Source organism: Lycium barbarum, chromosome 3, assembly GCF_019175385.1.
Source record: "Lycium barbarum isolate Lr01 chromosome 3, ASM1917538v2, whole genome shotgun sequence".
NCBI classification, from domain to species: Eukaryota; Viridiplantae; Streptophyta; class Magnoliopsida; order Solanales; family Solanaceae; genus Lycium; species Lycium barbarum.
This window is the reverse complement of record NC_083339.1, coordinates 13,765,608-13,791,929: the sequence shown is the minus strand read 5'-3', so window position 1 is coordinate 13,791,929 and position 26,322 is coordinate 13,765,608. Positions and strand designations below refer to the sequence as shown.

At 34.0% G+C, this 26,322-nt stretch overlaps 1 protein-coding gene across 1 annotated transcript; it reads left to right on the top strand.

Annotated features, from left to right (window-relative positions):
- The first annotated feature begins 23,115 nt into the window (after window positions 1-23,115).
- LOC132630341 (uncharacterized) lies at window positions 23,116-26,163 on the top strand. The gene is made up of 3 exons (XM_060345925.1): window positions 23,116-23,227; window positions 23,318-23,656; window positions 26,152-26,163. Exons 1-3 carry the CDS (start codon window positions 23,126-23,128, stop codon window positions 26,161-26,163), a joined length of 453 nt encoding a protein of 150 aa, XP_060201908.1. The 5' UTR covers window positions 23,116-23,125.
- The last annotated feature ends 159 nt before the right edge of the window (window positions 26,164-26,322 follow it).

The following is a 26,322-nucleotide window of genomic DNA, read 5'->3' as shown; positions in this document are numbered from 1 at the left end:
TACAAATTAATATATTGATGCTTATTAACTTTTTTCTAGAGTCTCCAATTTTGTAGAATTCAAGTTTTTCTTATAATTTTTGGAGCAAGAGCCACTTACTTGATGAGAGGTGATGAAACTAAAAAAGAATGTAAGATGAAATGGTAACTCGGTGAAGACGACACTTGAATAAGCTAGCAGGTAAAGTGGATTTACATGTTATATAATAGACCCACAAATGATATCTTTTAAGATGCCGAGGTAAATTGTAACGTTATTTAACTTTTTGTGATTAAATAATGAAAGTACTATGTCAATATTGTGTTAAAGTTATTTTTTCAGTACATTGTGCACTAGACGAAGGAGGAAGATTCTCACGGGTTATGACTAATTTATATTTTAGGTTGATCACAATATAATTTATATTTCACATTCTATTGTCTTTCCGATTATTATTCTATCATCATTTGTTATATTTGTGTATACATATGTTCATGTATTATATTTCATTAAAGCTAACAAAAAAATCTTAATTATGTTTCTTCATCTATATTATCTTTCTTCATCTATATTATGTCCTTTTTTTGTAAATTAATTTTAAGAAAAAAAAAATCATGATACTTTAAATCTGAAATGCCAACTGACACGCCTATCAGTGATTTTTTTTTTTTTTTTTGAAAGACTTGAGAAGTCACTCTTCTATAAATTGCTCAAGCTAAGAAATTTAAAACAAATAAAAGGAAAAACAGTTTAATCAAGTTGGGATGCGATTGATTCTTTAACCGTTAGAAAAATAAATTTATATTCGATAGAATTGTAATTAATAATATTCCTAATATTTAAAATTTCAAAACCAATTAAATTTAATATGATTTCCGATAAAAAGGGAAAAAGAAGAAAGAATAAGTGGAAAACTCTTCGAGTATATTGATACATGAAAATACACTCTAAAGAATGAGTTAAAGGAAAAAAGGAAATACATTATATATGAGCAAAATAATATAACACAAATTGTAAGATAAAAAGGGGAAAAGAAGAAGAGTGTAAGTGGAAAATTCATTCTTTAAATTAATGTATATCCTAATAAAGAGTGATGCTCGTAAGTTAAATAATTTTACTTGTTGATTTTTAGAAAATTAAGAGACATTTATTATTTTCTTGCGATATTACCCCTATCATTAAATAACTCTGTAAGGTAATATAGTAGTCGAACTTAGATTTCTAGAGTATAATTAATAAGGATAATTAAGTAAAACAAACTCCTAATAAATACTCGTCAGGTTCATATATAATAAGTGTCAACTTAGTTTTTTTATTTTAGTTCAAATGAATGTCCACTTACATAATTAAGAAGGAATTAACTTTAATTCGTTTTTGCATATGCCCTTGTTAAGTGCTAAGTGACCAGATCTCAATGTGTCAAGTTAATAGTAATATGCAAAATTTAATTAAGGGTCTTTAGTCAAACATAGGGGCGGCTTAACAGAGTTGGTGGCCTAAAACAAAAAATTATTACGATGCCTTAAATGTATTTTTTGAACTAAAAAACATTTCAAATATATTTTTATTTCAATGGTCTTTGTTTACTAATTTTTTGAGATGCAGAGTTTCAATTTTTTTTTTTCAATTAACGATATAAATTGATTCACATGTCTAAAAATTTCTCTTCTTGATTTTTATAAAAACCTTCTAACTTTTACCTTAAAATATTATTTCCCCCGTTCACTCTTACTTGTTCATAATGGACTTTGTACTTTTCTTAAGAAATACTAAATGAAGTGCATATTTTATCATAATATCATGAATATTGACATTTCAAAAAGTTTGTGGAATGAGTAGTTAATGTTAAGGTAAAAATAAGAAAATATGTTTTTCTCTTAATATACTAAAGTGGATAAATAAAAGTAAAATATAATTTTTAGTATAGTGCACAAGTAAAAGCGAATGGAGGAAGTAGATAACTTTTGAAAAGAATTTAGTCATAGAACCTATTATCAATAAATAAATACGGGCCCCAAAAGTTTTGGGGGCCTCAAGCTTTAGTAGCTTAGGCCTTGAGCTGGCACTAGTCAAATACTTATTTTTTTCTTCTAGAAGTTAATGTTTTTCCGGGTGATATGCTAAAGGGTTAGTGAGCACTTATTTTGAATCAGAGGAAATATCATCGAGGAGTGTCCGATCAAAAAGGATCAAGTAAAATAGAACGAAAGTACACCAATGTGATATTTATTACTAATTTACTCCCATTTTCCTCTTTTATTAAGGCATGGAGAAAATAAATGATGATCTTATTAGTCTTATCTAGTGAACTAAATCAAAAGAAGCAAGAGTTAGCGATTGGTTCTCCTGATATATATGTGTTATCAACCTCTTTAGACTTTGAAAGAAAGCGTAGAACCATTTCAAAAGGTAAAAAATATGGTTAGTTTCAACACCAAATAGACAATCAAATGAGGACTACTAAAACTGTATTTGAAATACTAGAACTAGATTTCATCTTAATCTGGGTAATGGACTTAATAAACTAATATCTTGGGACTCCAAATAATTTTGCTTCATCTTACGGGCGTAGTAACTTGTGTTGCCAGAATGTCATTTCAAGATCACCAAAACGTGTTCCAATCTCAATACAAACCATAAATACCAAGAAATCTTCCTGAGCTCTTTTTAATTACTCCTTCCGTCCCGTATTTTTTGTCCATATTACTTAAGTATGTGTCCCAACTTACTTGTCAATTTACCTCACCAAGATAGAATTAATTAAACCTTTCCAACCTTATATATCCGTAATATTAAGTGTTCTTGAAAATAATTAATATTGATTAGAGTGCAATTGATTGGAGAGATAAGGGAGTAACGACCCGTTTGGTCATTTTAGGCATTTTACCCCTTTAACCCTGTTGACCCTTCCCCAAGCTTCTTTAAATCATATTTGACTTGCAAGAATGTGTGGAGCGGTTTCTGAGGTGGTTGGGTGAGCCACAGTGGGTTTTGAGGATTTTAGAAGCTTCTAAGTTGAACAAGTGAAAAAGTGTTGACCAATAGTTGACTTTTGAGTAAACGCCTCCGGAATCAAATTCGGAGAGTTCTGTTATGTCTGTAGCATGACTTTGACTTGGTAGGATATTTGGTTCGAGTCCCGGGACGTTCGGGTGTGGCTTGGGTAGTTCGTCGGAAAGTTGAGTTTTTGATGTTTTGTAGTTAACCTAGTAAACCCTGGGTCTACATGACCCTTTTTGGGAAATTCGAGTGCGCAATCAAGTTCGTAGCATGTTTTACAATCAAAATGCATGTTTGATTTGTGTCCGGGGGTTCCGGGGGAGTTTCGGGTGTCAAAACCAATTTCGGAAGACACCAAATTTTTTTGGTGCATTGTGTCTGGTTTCCTTCTTCGCGTTCGCGAAGGAGGGACATGTTCGCAATGAGTTGACCAAGGTGGTCAATGTAGATGCGAGACCCCCATCACGTTTGCGAAGGGGAAATGGAGGTTGGGCTAGGTCGGTGCATCGCGTTCGCGAGGACCTCTCACGTTCACATGAAGGGTTGTTCAGAAATAGCAATTTAAATCCTAATGTCACGTCCCAAATCTGACCCTGGACGTAACAGGCATCCGATGCTATGAAAAATACTGAAAGCACCTTATTGAAATCAATGAACACCTAATCTTTTCTATTAAACAACTATCTTAACAAATATGAAATGAGTCATTTATAACTGAATGAAAGCATAACCATTCTTAGAGATAGTTCAGCGAAAGTCAAATCACATACTTAGTTAATAAACGTGGAAAAACGCCTCAACGAGTCATACGGGACTCCAACACCCTACCCACAATCTGACAACTAGCTATGGAGCTTCTAAGATAAAAAATAAATATCTAACTCATCGGGACGCGCTCGGAAACTAAAATACGAAAAGTAAAGATAGAATGGTGCCCCACGAAGACCAAGTGGGCTCACCAAATGGTCTCGAAAGCAGCAAGTTCTCCTAAGTCGTAGGCATATCACCAACCTGCTCCTCAATGTTACCTAACACACCATAAAGAACAATAATGGTCTACCTGAGTACTAGGTACTCAGTGAGTGTCTCCGGGACAATAAGTAATATAACAAAATAATACAATAATGATTAGTGAAAACAGTTCCAACAGAATAATTTGAAATCAAAGATAAGATCAATCGCACAACTCAAAATCATCAATAGAAAACCATCAATACAAGTATATAACTTTTCTGATTCAGTATAACATTTATTACCATGTGAGTCTTTTCAATTGGAGACCAATATCATCAACAAACCACCCACAGGAGAACCAATCGGTCGATACTCCGGGCTAAGAAACCACGGAAGCTAATCGTCCTCTGGACTAGCACAGCAATAGATGCACCGGGCTACATGCCTTGGAGGTTAATTGTCCTCTGGACTGACAGAGCAATAATCGTATCGATATGTTAGGATCCGTAACGGCTAATCATCCTCTGTACTAGCACAACTTGCCCATACAGGCCCAAACACAAATAAGATACAAATCATAGCATATTAGCCTAATCATCAAACATGGCATAGAAGTCGAATCCCAAGTCATATCATGATAGCCAATTTATCCCTCATGGATTATGTCCATCTTTCCATTATAGGGGTACATCAATCCATTTCAGTTTTAGAAAACAGACTCACGTTCAATACAATCCATTTATAGAGCATTCAAATGAGATAACCAAGCTTTCCAAATATCAAGTTTAAACATCCCTTAAGGGTAATTCAAGTTCAAATACCAAAGCTTTATATCTCAATCTTTAATCATCCTTTAGAGAGGAAAACAATCATGAATACGTATATATAATATAGTACAAACAAGATTTAATTTGGGCTTGTCCCTCATGCACACAAATTACAACCAAAGTCACACAAATCGTTTAAAAAGAGTATGTTCAAAAAGAGACATGTCTCAAATCCTGCTAAAATGCTACCAAACGGAATTCCCAAGGTTCAAAAATTGCACTAAAATGGTTTTAGATGAGAAAGATTAGAACTTTAACCAATTCTAGGGATTTCCACCCTTATTCGAAAAACTAGGGCTTTTCTAGCCTTAAAAATGGGTTCTTGAATCCTTTCATAACGGATTTCAACCTTGTAAACTTTCTACTCTAACCTAAAATTTATTAATACTAGGAAAATTTAGAAAATTTACCTCTTAGCCATAATCCACGCGCCCCTATCTTCTTCTTCTTCTTCTTCTTCTTCTTCTTCTTCTTCTTCTTGTGATTTCAAGAACTTAGGGTTTTAGAGAGATGATTTACTATCAGAAGGGGATGAATATGGTGTGGGAATGATCAAGATTGAGTGAGAACTCACCTTAGGGTTAGAGAGACTTTTTTATGGTTCTTTTCCTCAAAAATATTGATTTGGAACGAAGTGGGAAATAACATAACGAAGTAGGACTTAAAGAATATTCAAAACCAGAAAAATACCTCGCTTCGCGTTGAGCCCGCGTCGCATGTGCAATACCTGATCATGGGATCCGAGTTGGCCACGTGACGCAGCTCCAACGTCTGAACATAATTTTGTCTGCAGCTGTATTTTGCGCGATGGGCCCGCGATGCACGCCCAACACATTTTTCTGATAATCAATATTTTCTCAGTAAAACGATCATAACTCGTTGTACGTAGCTTAATTTGAGCCACACTTTATGTGGTTGGAAAGGTATTTCAGAGACCTACAAATTTCATGTTTTGATTTTTCCCAAATTCCTAATGCAAATGCCTGAAAACTGGACATAACTGAAAACTGTCTCAGACTTAGACTAATTTCAGGATTTCTAACGAACTTCCTTACCTCGTTTGACCCCGAAAAGACCATTTAACACCTGTACCCATCCCGAAGGGATCCATATAGCTAGGATGAAATCTAAATCCCGATTATTTTACATTCACACCTAACGCGGATTTACGAGATTATACACCCAACTTCGGGAGTTGTCCTCATTTTCTCATAACTTCTTCTCAAAAGCCCAATTTTTGGAAAACTCAAGTGCTAAATTCAAGAATAATTGTTGGGGTAAAATCTTAAACTTCTATTTTATCATTTTACCTTGATTCAATTCATTAGTTAAAGATTAATTCTTGCTTTGGGATTAGTAACTTTGGGGGTTTTAGCCCTAACTTAGGAATTAGATAATTCTTGTAATTGGAGACTAAATCTTGTGGGGTTTTGTGTGATTTCCTAGATTTAGCTTGTTTAAGCTTTGGGTAAACTATTTCTAACATCAAATCACCCATTTAATCCGTGTTTTGACGAATTAATTTTGGATTTTCATCACCTTTTCGATTAGAGTAATTAATGGAATTGAATGCTCATTTGTGGGTAGAATTTGATGATATTGAGGATTGTGACTAATTAGTTTATGGGTAAGGTAAATTTAAATTCAATTTCCAATTTTGCCCTTAGAGTTCGGATTTGATTATTTTGGGCTTATTTAGGGCTTGGGGCTAAAGCATAGTAACATGGGTGTTGTTAAAATCGTGTGACTGCATAGAATCTAAATTTGATATTATTAATCTCAAATTCTTGATAAATTATTGTAATTCCCCTCGGAGTTTGGAAAAGGTGTTTACGAGTTGACTTTTTGAACCCTGACTTCTTTACGGAACTATGGATATCTTTAGAATAGTTTGTTAACGTAAAATTCATAATTTCTAGACTTTGCTCATTCCGAGGCGCTTCGAAAAGGGAAGGCTCAAGTCAGATAGTTCATGGCACCTATTCGGCATCAAGGTAGGTTACAACTTACTATTTTTAGACTTCAATTAGAGAGTCGTATGTAGATTGTAGAGATTGAGGGGGAAAGCATGATACACTTCGAGCATGGTGTGGAGGTGAATTCCAATTAAGTTGGTATCGTTAGCTGGTATGTGGGCGATGATAGCCATATTTGATGTCTATGTGTACTTCTTGGTTCGGATTGTCATGCATCATCGTAGTTGGTAACATTATGAGAAAATGATAGTGTTTATGATGTGTTAAATGAATTGTCATTACAGTTACTTACCTCATGTACCCTTAATATTTGGGTAAAATAATAATTACAATTATACATAAATAAAGTAAAACTATTACAATTAGACTAGAATAGAATTTGTCAACCAAAGTGACCGGACCAATGCATCTTAGTATATCTGGTCTCAATAGAATGTCACCCTTTCTAATTATTAGGGGTGTACATGGATCGGGTTGGTTCGGGTTTTTCGAGTTTTTGAAACTATAAACCAAACCAAACCAACAAAAGTCGGGTTTTTTAACCTCGGGTTTTCTCAATTTTTCGGGTTGCTCGAGTTTTCGGGTTTTTTTCCGATAAAGTCTTCAGACAAAACATATATACTTCAAATATTTCTTTAGTCCCTATAAGATACGACTATCTAATTAAGATATTTATTAAGAAAATAACGCAAAACGTGAGATGAGAGATGACATTGTACTAAAATATTCAACGAAGACAATTAATGAAATTGCATAAAATAAAAAGATCATAATCTAAAAGTACTAAGTCATGCTACAATAAATACGACTAATTTATAAGGCATGTAGAAAACGATTATAATCTAAAAAATACTAAGTCGTGCTAAAATAAGTACGGCTAATAAGTATTAATTACATGGCTAGATATTAAGAAAAAAATAAAATTAAGTTATGTATTTTCACTTTCTAAACTAATATAAAACTAAAGAATAGATATCAACATTATTGTCATTCCAGTGTTAGATATGAATTCCTTTTGTTAGCACTAGAATTGATTTGATTTTTGTTGAGTTTTATTTGAGTTGCTAATATCATTGGGCTATAAAACTTATTGGACCGTTCAAAATTTTAATTCCAAGCTTGAAATAATATGTTAAAAGACAAAAAAAAAACTATGAAAAAGTTAAAGAAACATTTATAAATTACATTATAAATAAATATTTTTATGTATAAAAATGTTTGAAATTTTATAAATGTAATGTCGGGTTGGTTTGACTTTTTTAGTTAAAACCAAAGCAAACCAACAGTGTTCGGGTATTTCTTTGTAAAACCAAACCACTAGTCGAGTTTTTTTTCTCGGTTTGGTTCGGATTATCGGTTTGCTGCAGTTTGTCGGTTTGCTTTGTACACCCCTACTACTTATTATAAATAAATATTAAAACATAAAAGGCATAATAAAAAGAATATTCCGTTAGATATTAACTCCAATATTAAATTAAAGAATATCCACACATTAATGTAATTGTTCTTTTGAAGCATGGACAAATCAGATTATTATCTACCTAAATGAACACAATCTAAACTCATTAATTTCTTCAAATTCATATATATATATATATGATCTATAGCACGAATGAACCTCTCTAGGGCCTCAAAGAAGGCATAGAACAAAGGGAATCATTTTAAAAGGTCAAAACATGGTTGATTTCAAGACCAAATCTTATTTTTGTTCATTCATCTTTCTATTATACCTCGTTTTTAGTAGTTGTGGGACGGAAAGAGTAAGAGTTTACATCATCGATGTCCTTTTCAGTAGTCCTAAACCTCTGACCGTTCGTTGTCAGTCTAAGGATGATGATCTAGGATATAAAAACCTCCATCCAAATGAGGAGTTCATTATTACCTTTAAAAAGAAAGTTTTAGGGGGTACACTTTTCTTTTGTCATTTTTGGTGGAACGGAAAAAATACAACATTTGATGTCTACAATGACGATATAGCTACATTTTGTGGAGAGGTACACCCTATATTATTGGAATGGGAATATGAATGCTTTTGGAAGGTACAAGAAGATGGCTTCTACTTTGCTCCCCATCGGAATCCTCCACCTGTGTATGAGAAGAAGCACGATTGGCCAAGAGCACTAGCTTGATTTACCTAAAATATTTTGAGTCCTATTTTCTTAGGGTGATATATGAAGGACTAATATTATAAAAAAAGAAGTGTTTCTAAAGATGTTTAATTTTCAAGTCGGGCCAAATTAGTACCGCTACTAGCTGAAATAGTTTTCACAAAACTAATCGTACTTCATTTTATAAACCTGTCGAATTAACAAACAAATATGGCACTGTTGGGTGGAAAAACATCAAGGCTGGCCTTCTTGGATCCTGCTTCCTTAGCTAAAAGATGAGCTGCTTTTAATTTTGCAAATAAATTGATAAAATTAGAAACAAAAAATCGCAAGTACTGAAAAGACGATCAAATGAAAAGGCTTCCGAATGAAAGAAACAGAGAAAAACTACTTGAGGTCGCGAAAAGCAAGTCATATCGAGCTCGATGAAAGAGTAAAAAATGGTAACATCGATCATGTCCAGACTTATTAAACGAAGTAATCTATATAAATCTAAGCCACTCCCGGCCATATAAATGCAAGTCACATGAGGCCGGGCTGGGCCATAGTTAGTGGGCCGGGTTGGAGGACGGAAAGGGGTGTCCGGCCCAACCTCCTACTCGGGTAGGGGTACATAGTGGGCTAAGTGGGCTGGACGGGGTTTTAGTTAGTGGGCCGGGCCAAATTTTAATTATTTAAAAAAAAAAAATTAATACTAAAATTTATTAGGTTTGATAATTTAAAATCTAGTTGTTGTCAATTTTATTTTAACCATCAAGGTATTTAAATTATACTTTGGCTCTATTTTCAATCTATAAATACCATTCATTCTTCTCCATATTATCTCATAATTCCCTACTCTCCTCTTTCCCTAAATTTCCTACTCATCTCTCTCTCTCTCTCTCTCTCTCTCTCTCTCTTCCAACTTCCAAGTTCAAATTTTAAAATTTAAATTTAATGGATAATGATAATCCTCCACCTCCTCCTCCAGTCCGAAGATCAATTTCAAGTCCGGTGTGGTTGCATTTTGAGCGAGTAGACGAGGAACATGTTAAATGTCAACATTGTGGTCAAATAAGTCCAAACCGGTTTTGGGGGTACCGGTCCGTTACGTAGGCACTTGGACAAAAGGCACAAAATTGAATTTTGAAGATTATCTCTTATTTAAATTTCTCCATCGATGCTAGCGTTTATAACTTTTCATTTGTAATAAGTTAACCGTTCAAGTTTGTATGTTTTGAATTTGCAATGTTATCAATTTAAGTTTGAAGTTTTATTTTAAATTACTTATGTAGTCTTGTATCACATTCTCAACTTTTTATAATTTTTAGCACTTAAATAGCCATTGGGAGTCTTCATTCCAACAACATATTCAGGATATACACAAATATACCATTAACGTATACAAGATATGCATAAATTAGGAACTTTTTTTGGCTATAAATAAGCTAATCTTTTTACCCCCAAAAAAAAAAAATTGAAATGAAATCACGCAGTAACTAAATGGAAGCAATGCACATGAGTTTTGATACTAAACCAAAGTTCTTAATTTAATTATTTCATCTTATCCTAAGTCCTAATGTCATGTGCAAATTGTCACCTCTCCATCATCGGCGGAGACATTTCAAATACGCTAAAAAATATTTAATTATTATTATATATAAAATATTTGAAACTAATAAGATCTTGGACATTGGTTGTTCTACATTTTCGTACTTCATCACAATCTATCTTCCAATTTCTCTGTGAGTTGATCCTTTTATTTCATTTTAACGATTCTGTAAACTCAGCTATCAGTTAGGATGACTGATGACACAACATTTTGACATAACTATCTTCATTTTAATTATGATAATTGATTATTTTTATAATAATATCCATGATGCTCAATAGTGTTATTATATTAATTTGCTCGAATCATGTTCACAAAAAGATATTTTCTCTGCCGCCATAATTTTTTGTGTTACCAACTTATTTTTTACAGCAAATAGGAGAAAAAAGAAGAAATGGTGGAAGTTACGAAATCTGTCATATATATGAAAAAATGCCTATTTATGATTTTTTTTAAATTTAATTTGAAATGGGCCGGGCCGAGCCCCCAGTGGGCCAGAACTCGGTTGTTGGTGGGCCGGGATACCGGGCTAAATGGCATGTCCGGCCCAGCCCCCTAATTTTTTCCACTAGCCCAGCCCACCACCCTCTTACCGGGTTGGGGGGCCAGGCCGGTTAGGGGCCGGGTTACGTGGGGCGACTCGGCCCAATTTACAGGCTTATATAAATCTATTGAATCGACATAGTTACTAGTCTTATATATCATCATAACGATTATGTATCATGCATAAACTCTTAAAAAGAAATTTGGCTGAAAATTTGTTTCTCTGAGAGAGCGTTTTTAAGCTTATAAACAAGTCAAACTAGCTTATAATTTTCTTTCTTAAATTTATCTATGTATTTGGTAATATTCAAAGTGCTTATAATCCAAAATCAGCCAAAAGCCATAAACCGGTCACCCTCAACTTATCTATTTTCAACTTATACGTACTCCTAACTTGACCAATCATAATTCTCAAAATACTCTTCACAAAATACAATATAATCCCTAACTCCTACTTCATTCTATTTTTCTTTGTTCGTTCTTTTCCTTGTACGAAAAACTTTTTTTTTTTTTTGGTAATTAAAGGATTTTATTAACCGCCAGTGAACTTTACAAAGCCAAGGGGAGCCAACCAGTTCACTCTTCTCAAAAAAAAAAAAAAAAAAAAAAACATCCTCCTTATCCTACCAGTAACAAACAAACCAAACAAAAAAAAAAAAACTTTCTATACAAGCTCACTATCATCCTATCCCTATAAAGAGCAAATATAACTAAACAGTCTCTGATTATGTCATACCCTAGTACATAGGGAGAGCTTCATCTGATGGATAATTGCTTCCTGGGTTAAAGCTATGCTCTGGAAAATCCTTTTGTTCCTCTCAATCCAAATACCGTATACCACAGTTGCAAAACTAGCCTTCAATATCACCCCTTTTGCATGTTTGCCTCTAGCTTCATGTTGCACCCACTCCCATTCCATCCTCCAGTTATGTATACCCCTTTGCCAATGCTGCCACTTTAGTATTTCTTGCCAGATAGACTTGGAGAAGCTACACTCGGAAAATAAATGACTCAAGTTTTCTGGTTCATTGTTGCACAGTACACATGTCTCTTTTATCTCCATTCCCCACTTTAGTAACTGTTCCTTGGTTCTAAGACTCCCATGCAAAGTGCAAACTCAACCACAATATGAAGTTCTGTGGCATAACAATTTGTACCAGTCAACATTTGGTTGGTCCCCTCGCATTCTTCTATAAGCAGTAGCTAGTTGGAATTTTCCTCTCACAACCAAACTATTAATATCACCTAAGTTTGTCCAGTACTTCCTCATGGTTATTATCTCCCTAACCATCCCATGCAAACTTTTTATTTTTTATTAAATAACTATAAATACATATTAGCCATTTTAATAAAAAAATATTCTTATCAACAATTCTAATCAAACAAATTAAATTTTTATTACCAATTTCAACACGTTTACATAAAAATATAACTGCTTATTTATAAAATCAATTTTAGCACTATATTAAAAGTGTTTTTTTTATCATTTAATGTTTATGTACTACTTTCAATCAACTAACTCAAATGGACTCTAAATATATTTATTTGTACTAGTTTAGTGTACGCGCAATCCCATATCTATGAACATAAAATTTAAAATAAATCACATAAATATTACTGTACTAAATAATGTGATTTTAACGTGCAACTAAAGGACAAATCCCAGCAGTATTCCTAACTTTTGTAACTAACATGATATAACAATGTAGGCATTAGTTAATGCGTAATGATCATGGATCGTAAAATGCATGAGTTGACAATAGCACCAAATATGACGAAGATCTACTATACAAACACCATATTAGCATCAGTTTGATGAATTATATTAAGAAGGTATAGTTACTCTCTACAATTCAAATAAGGAAAGAATTTACATCAACAAATTTTATTTAAATTTAAATTTCTAACTATTAAGATTTTTTATATAGTCCATATGGATTTAATAACTAAATTTTTAGCAAATTTCAAAGTCCAAAATATTGGGAAAGATTAAATTATAATTTTATCCAATGTGAAATCTACTTTTTAAGAGTAAAAAAGACAAATGACATTTTGCTAAGGGGTTAATAAAAAATACCACGAAATAATAATTTCTTTTATAGAAATATCCATACTATTGAAAACTTTAAGACATATAACGTATTTTTTTTTTTTGTTTTTTTTTTTTTCTATAGGGGTAGGGGAATGAGAAATGCGCAAGGGAATTACAATGTGGGAATTTAAACTCTCACCAATAAGGTAAAGTTGAGGTAGCCAATCAATTGAGTTATTGGATCCCTACGACACAAATAACGTATGATGAGCGACATTATGTTAATCTTCCTTATTTTCAATGTGAAGCTATTCATTTAGAATTCAAAATATCGTCTTTATTATTAATTAATGCCTTTGCTTTTTTGATCCATTTCTTGCCATCTCATCTTTCCTTTCATTTATCTGTTCTAATTTCTTTATATTTTTTTTCCAAAGGAATTATCAATATGTAAGTCCAAAGAGAGGCACAATTCAAATAATGCAAGAATTTATATAAGTACATTTTATCTGAATTTAAATTTACAATATTAAGTGTTTTTACTTAGTTCAAATAAGAAAATATTTAAATATAAATTTAGTTGATTTCAAAATCATAAATGCTAAAAGATTATTAACTAACTATTGGATTTGGTATTAAATTTAATTTTAAAATATAAAAAGGTTAATTAACAAACATTTTACAATGGAGCTTCATGATTTTAAACTATTTTGCATTTGATAACTATTTTGCCAGGAAACTAAGATGTGTCCGTGGAGAATGGAAAATTGGGATATATATTAGCCAACGATTTTTATGTTGTTTGATAGGGATATTAAATTATAAGTGTTCAACTTATAGCCTGTTTGGTCAAGTTTTTAAAAATAACTTATTTTAAAAAATACTTTTTTCAAAAGTACTTTTCAAAAAAGTACTTTTAGCTAAAAGCAGTTTGTGTTTGGCCAATTAATTTTAAAAAGTACTTTTGAACAGCAATTAATGTTTGATCAATCTTTTAAAAAGTGCTTCTAAGTGTATTTTTCTCAAAAATATTTTTCAAAAAAGTGCTTTTGTGCAAAAACTATTTTTTTTAGCTTCTGAAAAACTGTTTCTATTGCTCCCCTAAAGCACTTATTTTCTCTCAAAAGCTTAGTCAAACACCTTACATTTTTTACAACAAGCACTTATTGAAAAAATAAGTACTTTTGGGAGAAAAATAAGCTTGGCCAAACAAGCTATTAGTTCACTAGATAAGAATAATGAGATCATCATTTATTTTCTCCATGCCTTAATAAAAGAGGAAAATGGGAGTAAATTAGTAATAAATATCACATTGGTGTACTTTCGTTCTATTTTACTTGATCCTTTTTTATCGGACAGTCCTCCTAAAATGATATTCCCTCTGATTCAAAATAAATGCTCACTTACCCTTTAGCATACCATCCGGAAAAATACTAACTTCTAGAAGAAAAAAATAAGTATTTGACTAGTGCCACCTCAAGGCCTAAGCTACTAAAGCTTGAGGCCCCCAAAACTTTTGGGGCCCGTATTTATTTATTGATAATAGGTTCTATGACTAATTTTTTTTTCAAAAGTTATCTACTTCCTCTGTTCGCTCTTACTTGTGCATTATACTAAAAATTATATTTTACTTTTATTTATCCACTTTAGTATATTAAGAGAAAACATATTTTCTTATTTTTACCTTAACATTAACTATTCGTTCCGCAAACTTTTTGAAATGTCAATATTCATGATATTATGATAACATATACACTTCATTTAATATTTCTTAAGAGAAGTAAAAAGTCCATTATGAACAAGTAAGAGTGAACAGGGGAAATAATATTTTAAGGTAAAAGTTAGAAGGTTTTTATAAAAATCAAGAAGAGAAACTTTTAGACATGTGATCAATTTATATCGTTAATTGAAAAAAAAATTGAAACTCTGCATCTCAAAAAATTAGTAAACAAAGACCATCGAAATAAAAATATATTTGAAATGTTTTTAGTTCAAAAAATACACTTAAGGCATCGTAATAATTTTTTGTTTTAGGCCACCAACTCTGATAAGCCGCCCCTATGTTTGACTAAAGACCCTTAATTAATTTTGCATATTACTATTAACTTGACACATTGAGATCTGGTCACTTAGCACTTAATAAGGGCATATGGAAAAACGAATTAAAGTTAATTCCTTCTTAATTATGTAAGTGGACATTCATTTGAACTAAAATAATTAAATAAAAAAACTAAGTTGACATTTATTGTATATGAACCTGACGAGTATCACTACTAAAAAACTGTTAAAAATCGTCGGATAAAAAACCGACGCACTGCGTCGTTTCACAAAACCGACGGACTGCGTCGGTTTTTTGTATTTCTAATTTTTTTAAATTATTTTAATCAAAAAACCGACGGACGTCGTCGGTTTTTTTGGCAGAATTTTGAAAATATAATTCCGCCAAAATAAACCGACATCCCACGTCGGTTTTATTAAAAAAATAATAATAATAATTAATATAAAAACGACGTCGTACGTCGATTTTATTTTAAAAATATTATAAAATAATATACAATTCATTTTGTTTTTTAAAAAAATAATAAACAATTTTTTTAAAAGAAACCGACAGACAGGGTCGGTTTTTTTTTTTTTTTTTAATTTTTGGGGTCAAAATCCGATCAATCTTGCGGAAAAAACCGACGGACAGAGTCAGTTTTTCTTTAAATTCATAGCAGACGGGTTTCATACCCATTTCTGCTCCCTCTTCCAAATTAAAATCCCCATTCCCCCAAACCCTACCCGCCGCCCCCCTCCCCTCCGCCCAGCGCCACCGCACATTTTTCCGCCGCCCAGCGCCGCTGCCTGCGCAGCCCCTTCCCACCTACCCCAAATCCATTTTGAAGTTAATAAATTGAGGTTAGTTTCTCTTAAATTAGGGTATTTAAAATTCTTTTAATTTTAGTTTTATTTGTATATTTTATGCCTAATGCTAGTCTATTTAGCTTTGTTAAACATCATTTGCAATGTTATTAATGTTGAATTTGTGAAAAAAAATGTAAACTTTATTTGACTAGTTTACTTGTCATTTTTTTTTTTTTTTGGCTTGAGATTGTGCTATATTTCATGTTCTTTGTCAATGTGTTTGTGTTACCTTAGTTATCATTCTTTGTAATATTATTGATGTTGAATATGTGCAAAAATATATATTTTAATTATTTGACTAGTTTTTTTTTTTTGTTGGAATGTGCTTTTTGTTAGAATTCCATAAGTTGTTAGAATTGTTATTGATCATTCCAAATTAGAATTGATTGAGATTGTGCTTTTCAAAGTTAGAATTGTTAAGTTATAGTATTTCTATAACCTCAATACTAAAATGTAGATTTTATTCTCTAGATTTACTTTTCAATTTTTAGAATTGGTTGGAATTGTGCTTTTCAAATTAAGTTAGAATTATTAAGTTATGTTAGAATTATTAAGTTATAATATTTCTATAACCTCAAAACTAAAATGTAGACTTTATTTGACTAGATTTACTTTTCAATTTTTAGAATTAAAGTTAGAATCCATAAGTTATTAAAGTTAGAATTGTTATTGAGAATTCAAAGTTAGAATTAGTTGGGATTGTGCTTTTCAAAATTATATTAAAGTTAGAATTTATAAATTATTAAAGTTAGAATTGTTATTGAGAATCCAAAGTTAGAAATGGTTGGGATTGTGTTTTCTTAAGTTATATTTTAAGTTAGAATTCTTAAGTTATAATATATTTCTATAACCTCAATAATTTGTGGGTATATTTTTGTAGATGGATCGTATGTGGATGTATAATATGAATAATAGTAATTGTGTGGGTGTACATGATGAATTTGTTGAAGGTGTTGATGGGTTTATCACACATGCAATGACACTTTACCCTTTTCAAAATGAAGGGGTAATTAGGTGTCATTGTTCTCATTGCCGGTGTATGAAGTATTTGAAACCGGAAGAGGTTAGGGTTCATTTATATAGTCGTGGGTTTAAGCAGAAATATTATGTTTGGACTGATCATGGAGAGACTGATGGGGTCAATGGTATATTTTACAATATGGTTGTCGGTGAAAGTAGTGTGTCGCAGGAATATAGTCACGTCCAATATGATAGAGTTAATGATATGGTTAATGATGCTTTTGGCGTACAGTCTGGGTTTGAACCTGAGCAAAATTTTGAGGAACCTCCTAATGAAGAAGCAATACGCTTCCATCAAGAATTAGAAGAGGCTAGTCATCCACTTTGGGTAGGGAGTCAGCATTCCAAGTTGTCTGTTGCAGTTAGAATGATTAACATCAAATCAGATTGGACTGTTGCTGAAGCTGCTATGGACTCAATGATTAAGCTTGTAGGGGAACTAGTTAGTCCGGAATTCGACATACCTAAGAGTTACTATGAAGCAAAGAGATTGGTTTCCAAATTAGGATTGTCGTATGATAGAATTCATTGTTGTCCAAACGGTTGTATGTTGTTCTATAAGCAAGATGTTGATTTAAATGAATGTAAAATATGTGGACATGCGCGTTATAAGTGGACACCGAGTGGGAAGATGGTTCCAATTAAGGCGATGCATTATTTACCTATTATACCTAGGTTAAAGAGGTTGTTTGCATCGCCGAGTTCTGCTCCTCACATGAGATGGCACAGCGAAAATAGAAGGCCACCTGGTGTTATGTGTCATCCATCGGATGGAGAAGCGTGAAAACATTTTGATAGAACTTATCCTGATTTTGCTAGTGAACCAAGAAACATTCGTTTGGGTTTGTGTGCGGATGGTTTCACACCATACTCTGTTTCGGCTGCACCCTATTCTTGTTGGCCTGTATTTCTTACTCCATATAATCTACCGCCTGAGATGTGTATGACAAGTCCCTATATATTCCTAAATTGTGTTATCCCTGGTCCTCGTAATCCAAAAGATTTGATTGATGTCTATCTACAGCCTTTGATTGATGAGTTAAAACAATTGTGGTGTGAAGGTGTAGTGACATATGATATATCAACTAAGAGCAATTTCAATATGCGTGCTTCTTTGATGTGGACTGTTAACGATTTTCCTGCGTATGGGATGTTGTCTGGTTGGATGACTGCTGGAAAGCTTGCTTGTCCTCATTGCATGGAAACTAGTAAAGCTTTCACTTTAAAACATGACCACAAAAATTCATGGTTTGATTGTCATCGTCAATTCTTGCCTATGGATCACCAATTCAGGAAAATGAAACAAGCATTTAGAAAGAATAAAATTGAAAATGATCCCCCACCTCTAACATTGTCAGGAGAAGAAATTTGGGGGAGGGTTTGTCACTTGCGTAAGGTCACAGAAGTTTCCCCTTATAGACTACCTGGTTATGGTGTTGAACATAATTGGACTAAACAGAGCATATTCTGGGAGTTACCGTATTGGAAGGATAATCTTCTACGGCATAATCTTGATGTGATTCATATTGAAAAAAATTACTTTGATAATTTGTTCAACAGTGTTATGGATGTTAAAGGCAAGACAAAAGATAACCTAAAAGCAAGATTGGACCTAAAGGAATATTGTAGGCGCGCTGAATTGAACTTGCAAGAGTTAGCGAATAATAAAGTGTTCAAACCCAAGGCTAGTTTTTCATTCACTTTGGAGGAGAAACGACAGATTTGTCAATGGGTTAAGAATTTGCGGATGCCAGAGGGGTATGCGTCTAATTTTGACAAGCGTGCTGATATGAATGAAGGAAAATTAATTAGTATGAAAAGTCATGATTGCCATGTTTTCATGGAAACTTTGATTCCTATTGCATTTAGCCGCCTACCTGAAAGAATATGGAAACCAATCACAGAGATAAGTTTGTTCTTCAAGGATTTATGTTCTAATACTTTGACGGTAGAAAACCTTCAAAGAATGGAACAAAATATACCAGTCATTATAACTAAGCTCGAGAATATCTTTCCATGTGAATTTTTTGATGTGATGGAACATCTTCCCATTCATCTTGTACAAGAGGCGCGCCTTGGAGGCCCGGTTCAAACTAGGTGGATGTATCCTTTCGAGAGGTAAGTAACCAAACTTACTAGCTTTTTCTTTAACAATATTTTGTTAACTAATTACTGTTCCTATTGATATTAAACATGTGTGCAGGACCATTGGCAAATGCAAAAAATTGGCTAAGCAGAGATCTAAGATTGAAGGATCTATTTGTGAAGCGTATCTTGCAAAGGAAACAACGCATTTTTGTTCATATTATTTCGGAGAGCAAGTGTCGTGTATGAGAAATAGGCCCAACCGTAATGATGAGGATGGGGTTGAACATAACTACCCACCAATGTCCATCTTTAATCAACCAGGACGAGGTTCTAAAAAGCCTCCAAAACGAACCCTGAGTAGTATGGAGAGGCAATCAGCTGTGACACATGTTTTGCTCAATTGCCCTGAAATTCAAGTATATATTCGGTGAGTGTCGAATTATGTTACTGAATTAAATGGGTAACTGATAAGGGTGAAACTAATGAAAATCTTGCATATGTCGAGCAGTTACTTCGTAGAACTTGAGGGCGATGAAGCCATATATTCTAAGTTTTCCCATTGGCTGTACGATTTTGTAAGTGTGGAAATTCATTGCATAATTTCAATTAAATGTAGGCTACATAGAAGTTATTGAATTTTAATTTTCCTCCTTATTATATAGGTTTATCATACAAGAGAACATTCCCAATTTGTGAAAGATATAGCTCTTGGACCAGGCAATGAAGTTAGGACAATGAAAAAGTACATTGTTAATGGCTACAAGTTTCAAACCGAAGAAGTTTCTCAATATAAGAAGACGAATAATAGTGGAGTGTGCATTAAAGGCGATACTGATGGTAGCGGTGTAACATTAGCTATTTGATTTGCAGATGTATTGTACATGGGATCCAATGGACAATGATAGAGTTACTGCAAACTTTGAGAAGAAGGGGAGTGCAAGGTTGTCTGATTGGTTTTCGAGGGCTAGAAAGTGTTACACCCCGGAAAATTTTCGTTCGCGCACAGTGGATCGACTGGCGAAGGACAATTTCGAGTATCGAACTAGCGATGTCTTAAAGATATTTAGGAGAAGAATTATAATGCCCCTTATGTTGGTAATTAGGATCCAAGTGAGTTTCAAGAAGTACCCACAAGCCAAATATGGGCACAAGCCATCCAAAAAGGGCGAGTTAAGGAAACACTTTCGGAGGATCTGGTTTGTAGGGACCAAACCTCCATTTTTAAGTAGGAATTTGGGAAAAACACCACAGTATAAAAGTTGTATATAATTGAAATAGCTTTCCAACCATAGGTGTTGGGCCCTTACATCACATCGGGATCAAAAGTTATGGCCATTTTACGGCAGATAGTTCATCACGTTCTGGCATGACCTGCGACACAACATGCGACTCGCATGTTCGACATGCGACTCGCACATAGTGTCGCATGTTGTGCCAGTGAGAGTTGATCAACTGGCATGACCTGCGACACAACATGCGACTCGCATGTTCGACATGCGACTCGCACATAGTGTCGCATGTTGTGCCAGTCCAGAATCTTCTGGACAATTATATATAGACCCAATTTCGTTTCTAACTCATTTTTTTTCCACCATTTTAGTCCTAAAACCCTCTAGAACTCTCTCTAACATCTCATCCACAAGAAAATCAAAGGAAACCAAGATTAACAACATCAAATTCAGGAATCAAAGTGTATGAAACTCAAGTAAGATTTATCTTCTTCAAGAAAATCCTAAGGAAGGTGAGGTAGGGTTTTGGTGCTAGAAGGGGAACTCCACTCAAGACTTGTTCAATCACTATCTAAGGTAAGTTTCATAACTTTCTCATGATGATTAAAGTGTTGATAAGTTAAAATTCTTGGATTGAAGAAGAATGTAGGAAATGGGTCATGAAAGGTGAATAGTGACATTGTTGGGTGAAGGTTTGAAGTGAATCATGAATGTTAGTGTGTTACGGGTATGAATACGTTATAAATGAAATGTAAACCATGAAATAGGTGTGATGTATGGGAAAATATGATGATGAGCTAAAACCCATAAACGTGAGTTAATTGGAAGAAAATGGTGGATTTTGCTAAATGTACATAAATTACGATTGTGGATTGTGATATTGTGAGTAGTATTGTGAGTGTTGGGAGTTGAAATATGACATGGGAAAAGTAGTAGAAACAAAGGATATGCTTCCCAAATTCTCCTAGAAATAGTGGGCACGTTTAAGTAACCGATTGGCTAACGTTCATGCGACTTCTTGTGAAGGTAGAAACGTGAGCATCGAAGGAGAACAAGCGAGTGACATATATGTTAAACGACAAAGGTATGTTAAGGCTCGTCCCTTTTCCTTCAAAGGCATGATTCCTATGTTACGACTTCATGAATGTTTCCATAGCTTTCTCATTTTCCAAAGCTAAACGGTTATGATTCCAAGGCATGATTCCTCTCTTGATAACCCGCAAATGTGTCCCAAAATGTCCGTATCTTTCCAAAACAAAGGTTTATGATTTTGTAAGATTTTATGATCATAAGGATGGACATGTTTTGTAATGACAACGATGATGTTGAAGATGAGAATATTTTCTTATGATGACTACGATGAGAACGATTTCATGTTTTAAGATTTCAAGTTATGATTTCAATGACGATATAAGAATGTTGAGCTATTTCTTGATTTCTCAATTTTATTCATGGATGACGACTACATTTCCTTAAAGATTTCCAAAAGTATAAAGAATGACTTCTTACAAGATTATGACCCTATTTTCTGTTACCTTTTTATATTAGTCTTCGTTGACAGTCTCGCCTTATGATGATTGTCCCTTCAAGGTGAGACATGACGATCATGATTAATCCATAATATACCCGGAGGTGTTCGACCTTACGTCACTCCGATGGAGTTATAGCTTTTCCTTGGGTTCTCCTGCATGTTATGAATATTATGTATGTATATATATATATATATATATATGATATGAAAATGTTCTCAGGGGAAGTGGGGAAAGGTGAGGCGCTATAGACGCATAGCCACCTGTACAGCTGGCATATCATGATTTCATCCCGGACGCGGGATATATGGGTGATGGATCGGGCCGTACGTTCCTCGGCACTAACATACTATACTATATATGGATCGGGCCGTACGTTCCACGACAATATATTAATGTATGATGACATATGGATCGAGCCGTTCGTTCCGTGGCAATATATTTATATATGATGATATATGGATCGGGCTGCACGTTCCGCAGCAATATATGATATGAAGTAAGTCAGCATGTGCTATTTCTTCTATACATGACGGTCATATACAGTTGCTCCTTATTGATGTTTCCTTTATCTCATTGACGTATTTCCATTGTTATGCCTTACATACTCAGTACAATTTTCGTACTGACGTCCGTTTTCTTTGGACGTTGTGTTCATGCCCACAGGTAGACAGAGAGACGGCGCAGACCTATAAGAGCTATCAGTAGATTTACAGGAGCACTCCACTATTTTGGAGGTGCTAGTCGAGCTATGCTTTTGTGTATATATGTATGTCTAGTACTCCAGTAGAGGCTCGTAGATACGCAGTGTGGGTTGTGTGGTCTCCCAAGGTTGCCATTATGTAGAAACTTATATACATATCTGTGCATATTATGTTGATAGCCTAAAGGCTTATGTTTACAAAAGTATTTATGTTTCAAACAAAATATGACTTCTTTATGATTTGAATATAAATTGATTAAAGGAGTATTAAATTAGCAAGATAAGTCATAAAACGAGCGGTGCTCGGTGGTTAGCCCCGGGTACCCGTCGCGGCCCCTAGTTGGGTCGTGACAGAAGGTATATGACGATGCCCCAATGGCTAAACGTTGAATAGTGGGAGAAACTTAAGGCATATTGGCACACTCCTGAGTTTATCGCCAAGTCTGAGCAGGCAAAGGCTGCCCGTGCATCCCAGAAAGGTGGCTCTTTGCACACTGCGGGTGCAAGAAGTCAGGGGCACGTGGCTAGGACAATGGTAAGTAATTTTATACTTTTAAAGTTACCTACGATCAATATATCATTATTGAGCTATTAATTTTATGCTTAACTTTTTTTTTTTTGCAGAAAAAAGCTACGGGACAGATGCCAACTCAGGATCAGCTATTCCTAAAGACCCACATAAAAAAAAAGAAGCAGGAGTCGGATCCGACCTTATGGGTTGAGGACAGGGCTCGTAATTCCTATGTAAGTGATAATTTTATTATTTAAGTAATTATATATAAGTTTAATTATGATATATTCGTTATCTACTAAGTTTCATTTTTTAATATACAGACGCAATATATGGATCATGTGGACCAGTACAGCCAAACTCAGCCTGAGCATCCGAGCCGTCCTCTACCGGAATTAGAGATAGATTTTTGGTGTAGAGCAGTTGGGGGAGTACAAAAGGGTAGAGCGTACGGTCTAGGCCCAAGGAACAACTTAAGTCACCTTCGGTCAGGATTGCGAGGTGAAGGGTCTTCTCGACAAGCCAAGGGAGTTGATGGTGTTCAGGTCGCAGCTATGGCGCAACAAATTGCTGAACTTAATAGGAAATTAGCTGAGACTGAGGCAAAAAGAGTTGAGGAAAGTAACACCATGAAAGCGAACATTGAATTGCTAATGGCACAAGTTAAAAGCCACATCGCATGTGGACAATTTGGTGTGCCCCCTTCTCCCCCCCCCCCCCCCCCCTCCCCCGCTCCGACCGACCCAGAAGATGATGATGACGGTGATTACGTAGCCCGGACACCGGATGATCAGTTGTAGTAGTTTGAATTTAATAATGGACTTATGTTAAAACTAGTTAATGGTACTTTTGGTTGGACATTTAAATATTTCTGAACTTTGAAGGTCTATTTAGATCGTATTTGATATGTTTAGATAGTGTTTGATGTGTTTTATTCTTACTTAGGGTGATTTTATGTGTTGTAGCTCTTTTAGAATTGATTTGGAGCATTTTAATGCTAGTTTTGAGCAGCTTTTGTTACTGGTTTCTGAGCAGCTTTTGGTACTGGTTTCTGTGCAGGTGTGGTTGCAGAAAATGCATGATTTGCATGCTGGAAATTTTCCAGAAAACCGACTCAGTCCGTCGGTTTTCTGGAAATTAATTTTGCAGATTTTCCAGAAAATCGACGGAAAACCGACTCTGTCCATCGGTTTTCTGGAAATTAATTCTTAAATTTTATAAAAAAACCGACGCACTGTGTCGGTTTTTTAATTAAAATAAAAAAAATTATATGAAAAACCGACGTAGTGCGTCATTTTTTTCATAAAATATATATTATTTATATATAAGATAAAAAATCAGAAATTAATAAAACCGACTCTGTCCGTCGGTTTTTTTAATATTTTTTATTTTTTTAATTTTTTGAATAAAACCCCACGGACTACGTAACCGACGCAGTCCGTCGGAAAAAACCGACGTGGTCCGTCGGTTTTCCAAAAGCGAGGCTATGAAAACCGACGGACCTTAAAAGGTCGGTTTCCCGTCGGTTTCATTAAAAAAAAACCGACGCTGGACGTCGGTTTTTGTCAACGGTTTTTTCCGTTTTTTTAGTAGTGTATTTATTAGGAGTTTGTTTTACTTAATTATCCTTATTAATTATACCCTAGAAATCAAAGTTCGACTACTATATTACCTTACAGAGTTATTTAATGATAGGGGTAATATCGCAAGAAAATAATAAATGTCTCTTAATTTGCTAAAAATCAACAATTAAAATGGAAAATTTATTTTTAATATGAGGTCCAAGTAACATGGAATTGATGGAATACCAATGTAGAGCAATACCTCTCTGCATCATGTATAACATGATTATGGAGTTCACACGAAGATTTAAATGATTTGAGCAATCATGTATAGCATTGATTGATCATTTAAAAAGTACTTTTTTCGTTCCTTTTTACTTGTCCAATTTATATTTATGTTCTCTTTAATAAAGCATCTAAATGGTCTTTCTTACCCTTTCGATTGGTTCAACACACAATCGTTACAATGGAGAATGGGACTCTTAAGTTTAATTTATTCAAAGTATAATACAAATTAATATATTTAGAGTCCATTTGAGTTAGCTGATTGAAACTACTTCATAAACAATAAGTGATAAAAAAACATTTTTAATTTAGTGTTAAAATTGATTTTATAAATTAGTAGTTAAACTGTTATGTAAAAATGTTGAAGCTAGTGATAAGAAATTGATTTGTTTAATAAGAAGTGTTGCGAAGCAAATTTTTTATAAAAAATTATTATGACTAATATATCTTTATAGTTATTTAAGAGAAAATAAAAAAGGTTTTTTGTACAAGGAAAATAATGAAGAAAGAAAATAGAATGAAGTAGGAGTTAGAGATTATATTCGAGTTTGTGATTACTTCGATGTTACTTTTTAAAAATATTTGCTCTTTAATCGAGCTCGATATGACTTGCTTTTCCGGATCTCAAGTGATTTTTCTTCTTTTGTTTTTTCACCGGAACCTTTTCATTTGATCATTTCCCCCCCCCCCCCCCCCCCCCCATTTAGGAGAATTTATAGTGTTATTTGATCATCTTTTTTTTTTTTTTTTTTACCCCCTCCCATTTTAGGAGGATTTATAGTGTTTCCACACTTCCCCTTCAGTGTGACTCGAACCCAGGACCTACCGGTCGTGGGTGGAGATGCTTAACCACTGAGTCATCCCTCACTTGTCATTTGATCATCTTTGAAGTATGTACTTGCGATTTTTTTTCTTTCTAATTTTATCAATTTATTTACAAAATTAAAAGTGCCTCATCATTTAGCTAAGGAAGCAGGATCCAAGAAGCTAACCTTGGTGTTTTGGTTTGAAAGTGCGAGAGAGGGGGGGGGGGGGGGGGGGGGGGGTAGCAGAGAAGGCAACCCAAGAGATTTGATCCTTGGAAAATAGGAAGATTGAGGATCCTTATTCTCCAAGAATAAAGCAAGAGCTTTGATGATGATTGATCTTTTCCTTGCGTGCTTGGACAGCTTGATACTTGATTTTCTCCTTTCCTTAAATGCTCCTTGATTTGTCTTCAAACTGATTTCCTTTCCTTGTGCAGTGGGTCTCGTGGTACTTGATTTGCCCGTGATAGTTTCCTTTCAGTGATTCCTTCCTTATTTATGCAGATACCAAGCTAACTTGGCCCATCTATGGGCCGACTGGTTTTAGGCCTAGCGCAGTGTGTTTAATTTCTTGGGCCTTGATCCTTTGTTGGGCCTTGAGTATTTTCCCTGCATAGTAACATACAAACATAAGTTGTCATCATTAAAATCTTAGCACTAACGTGGTCTACCTAA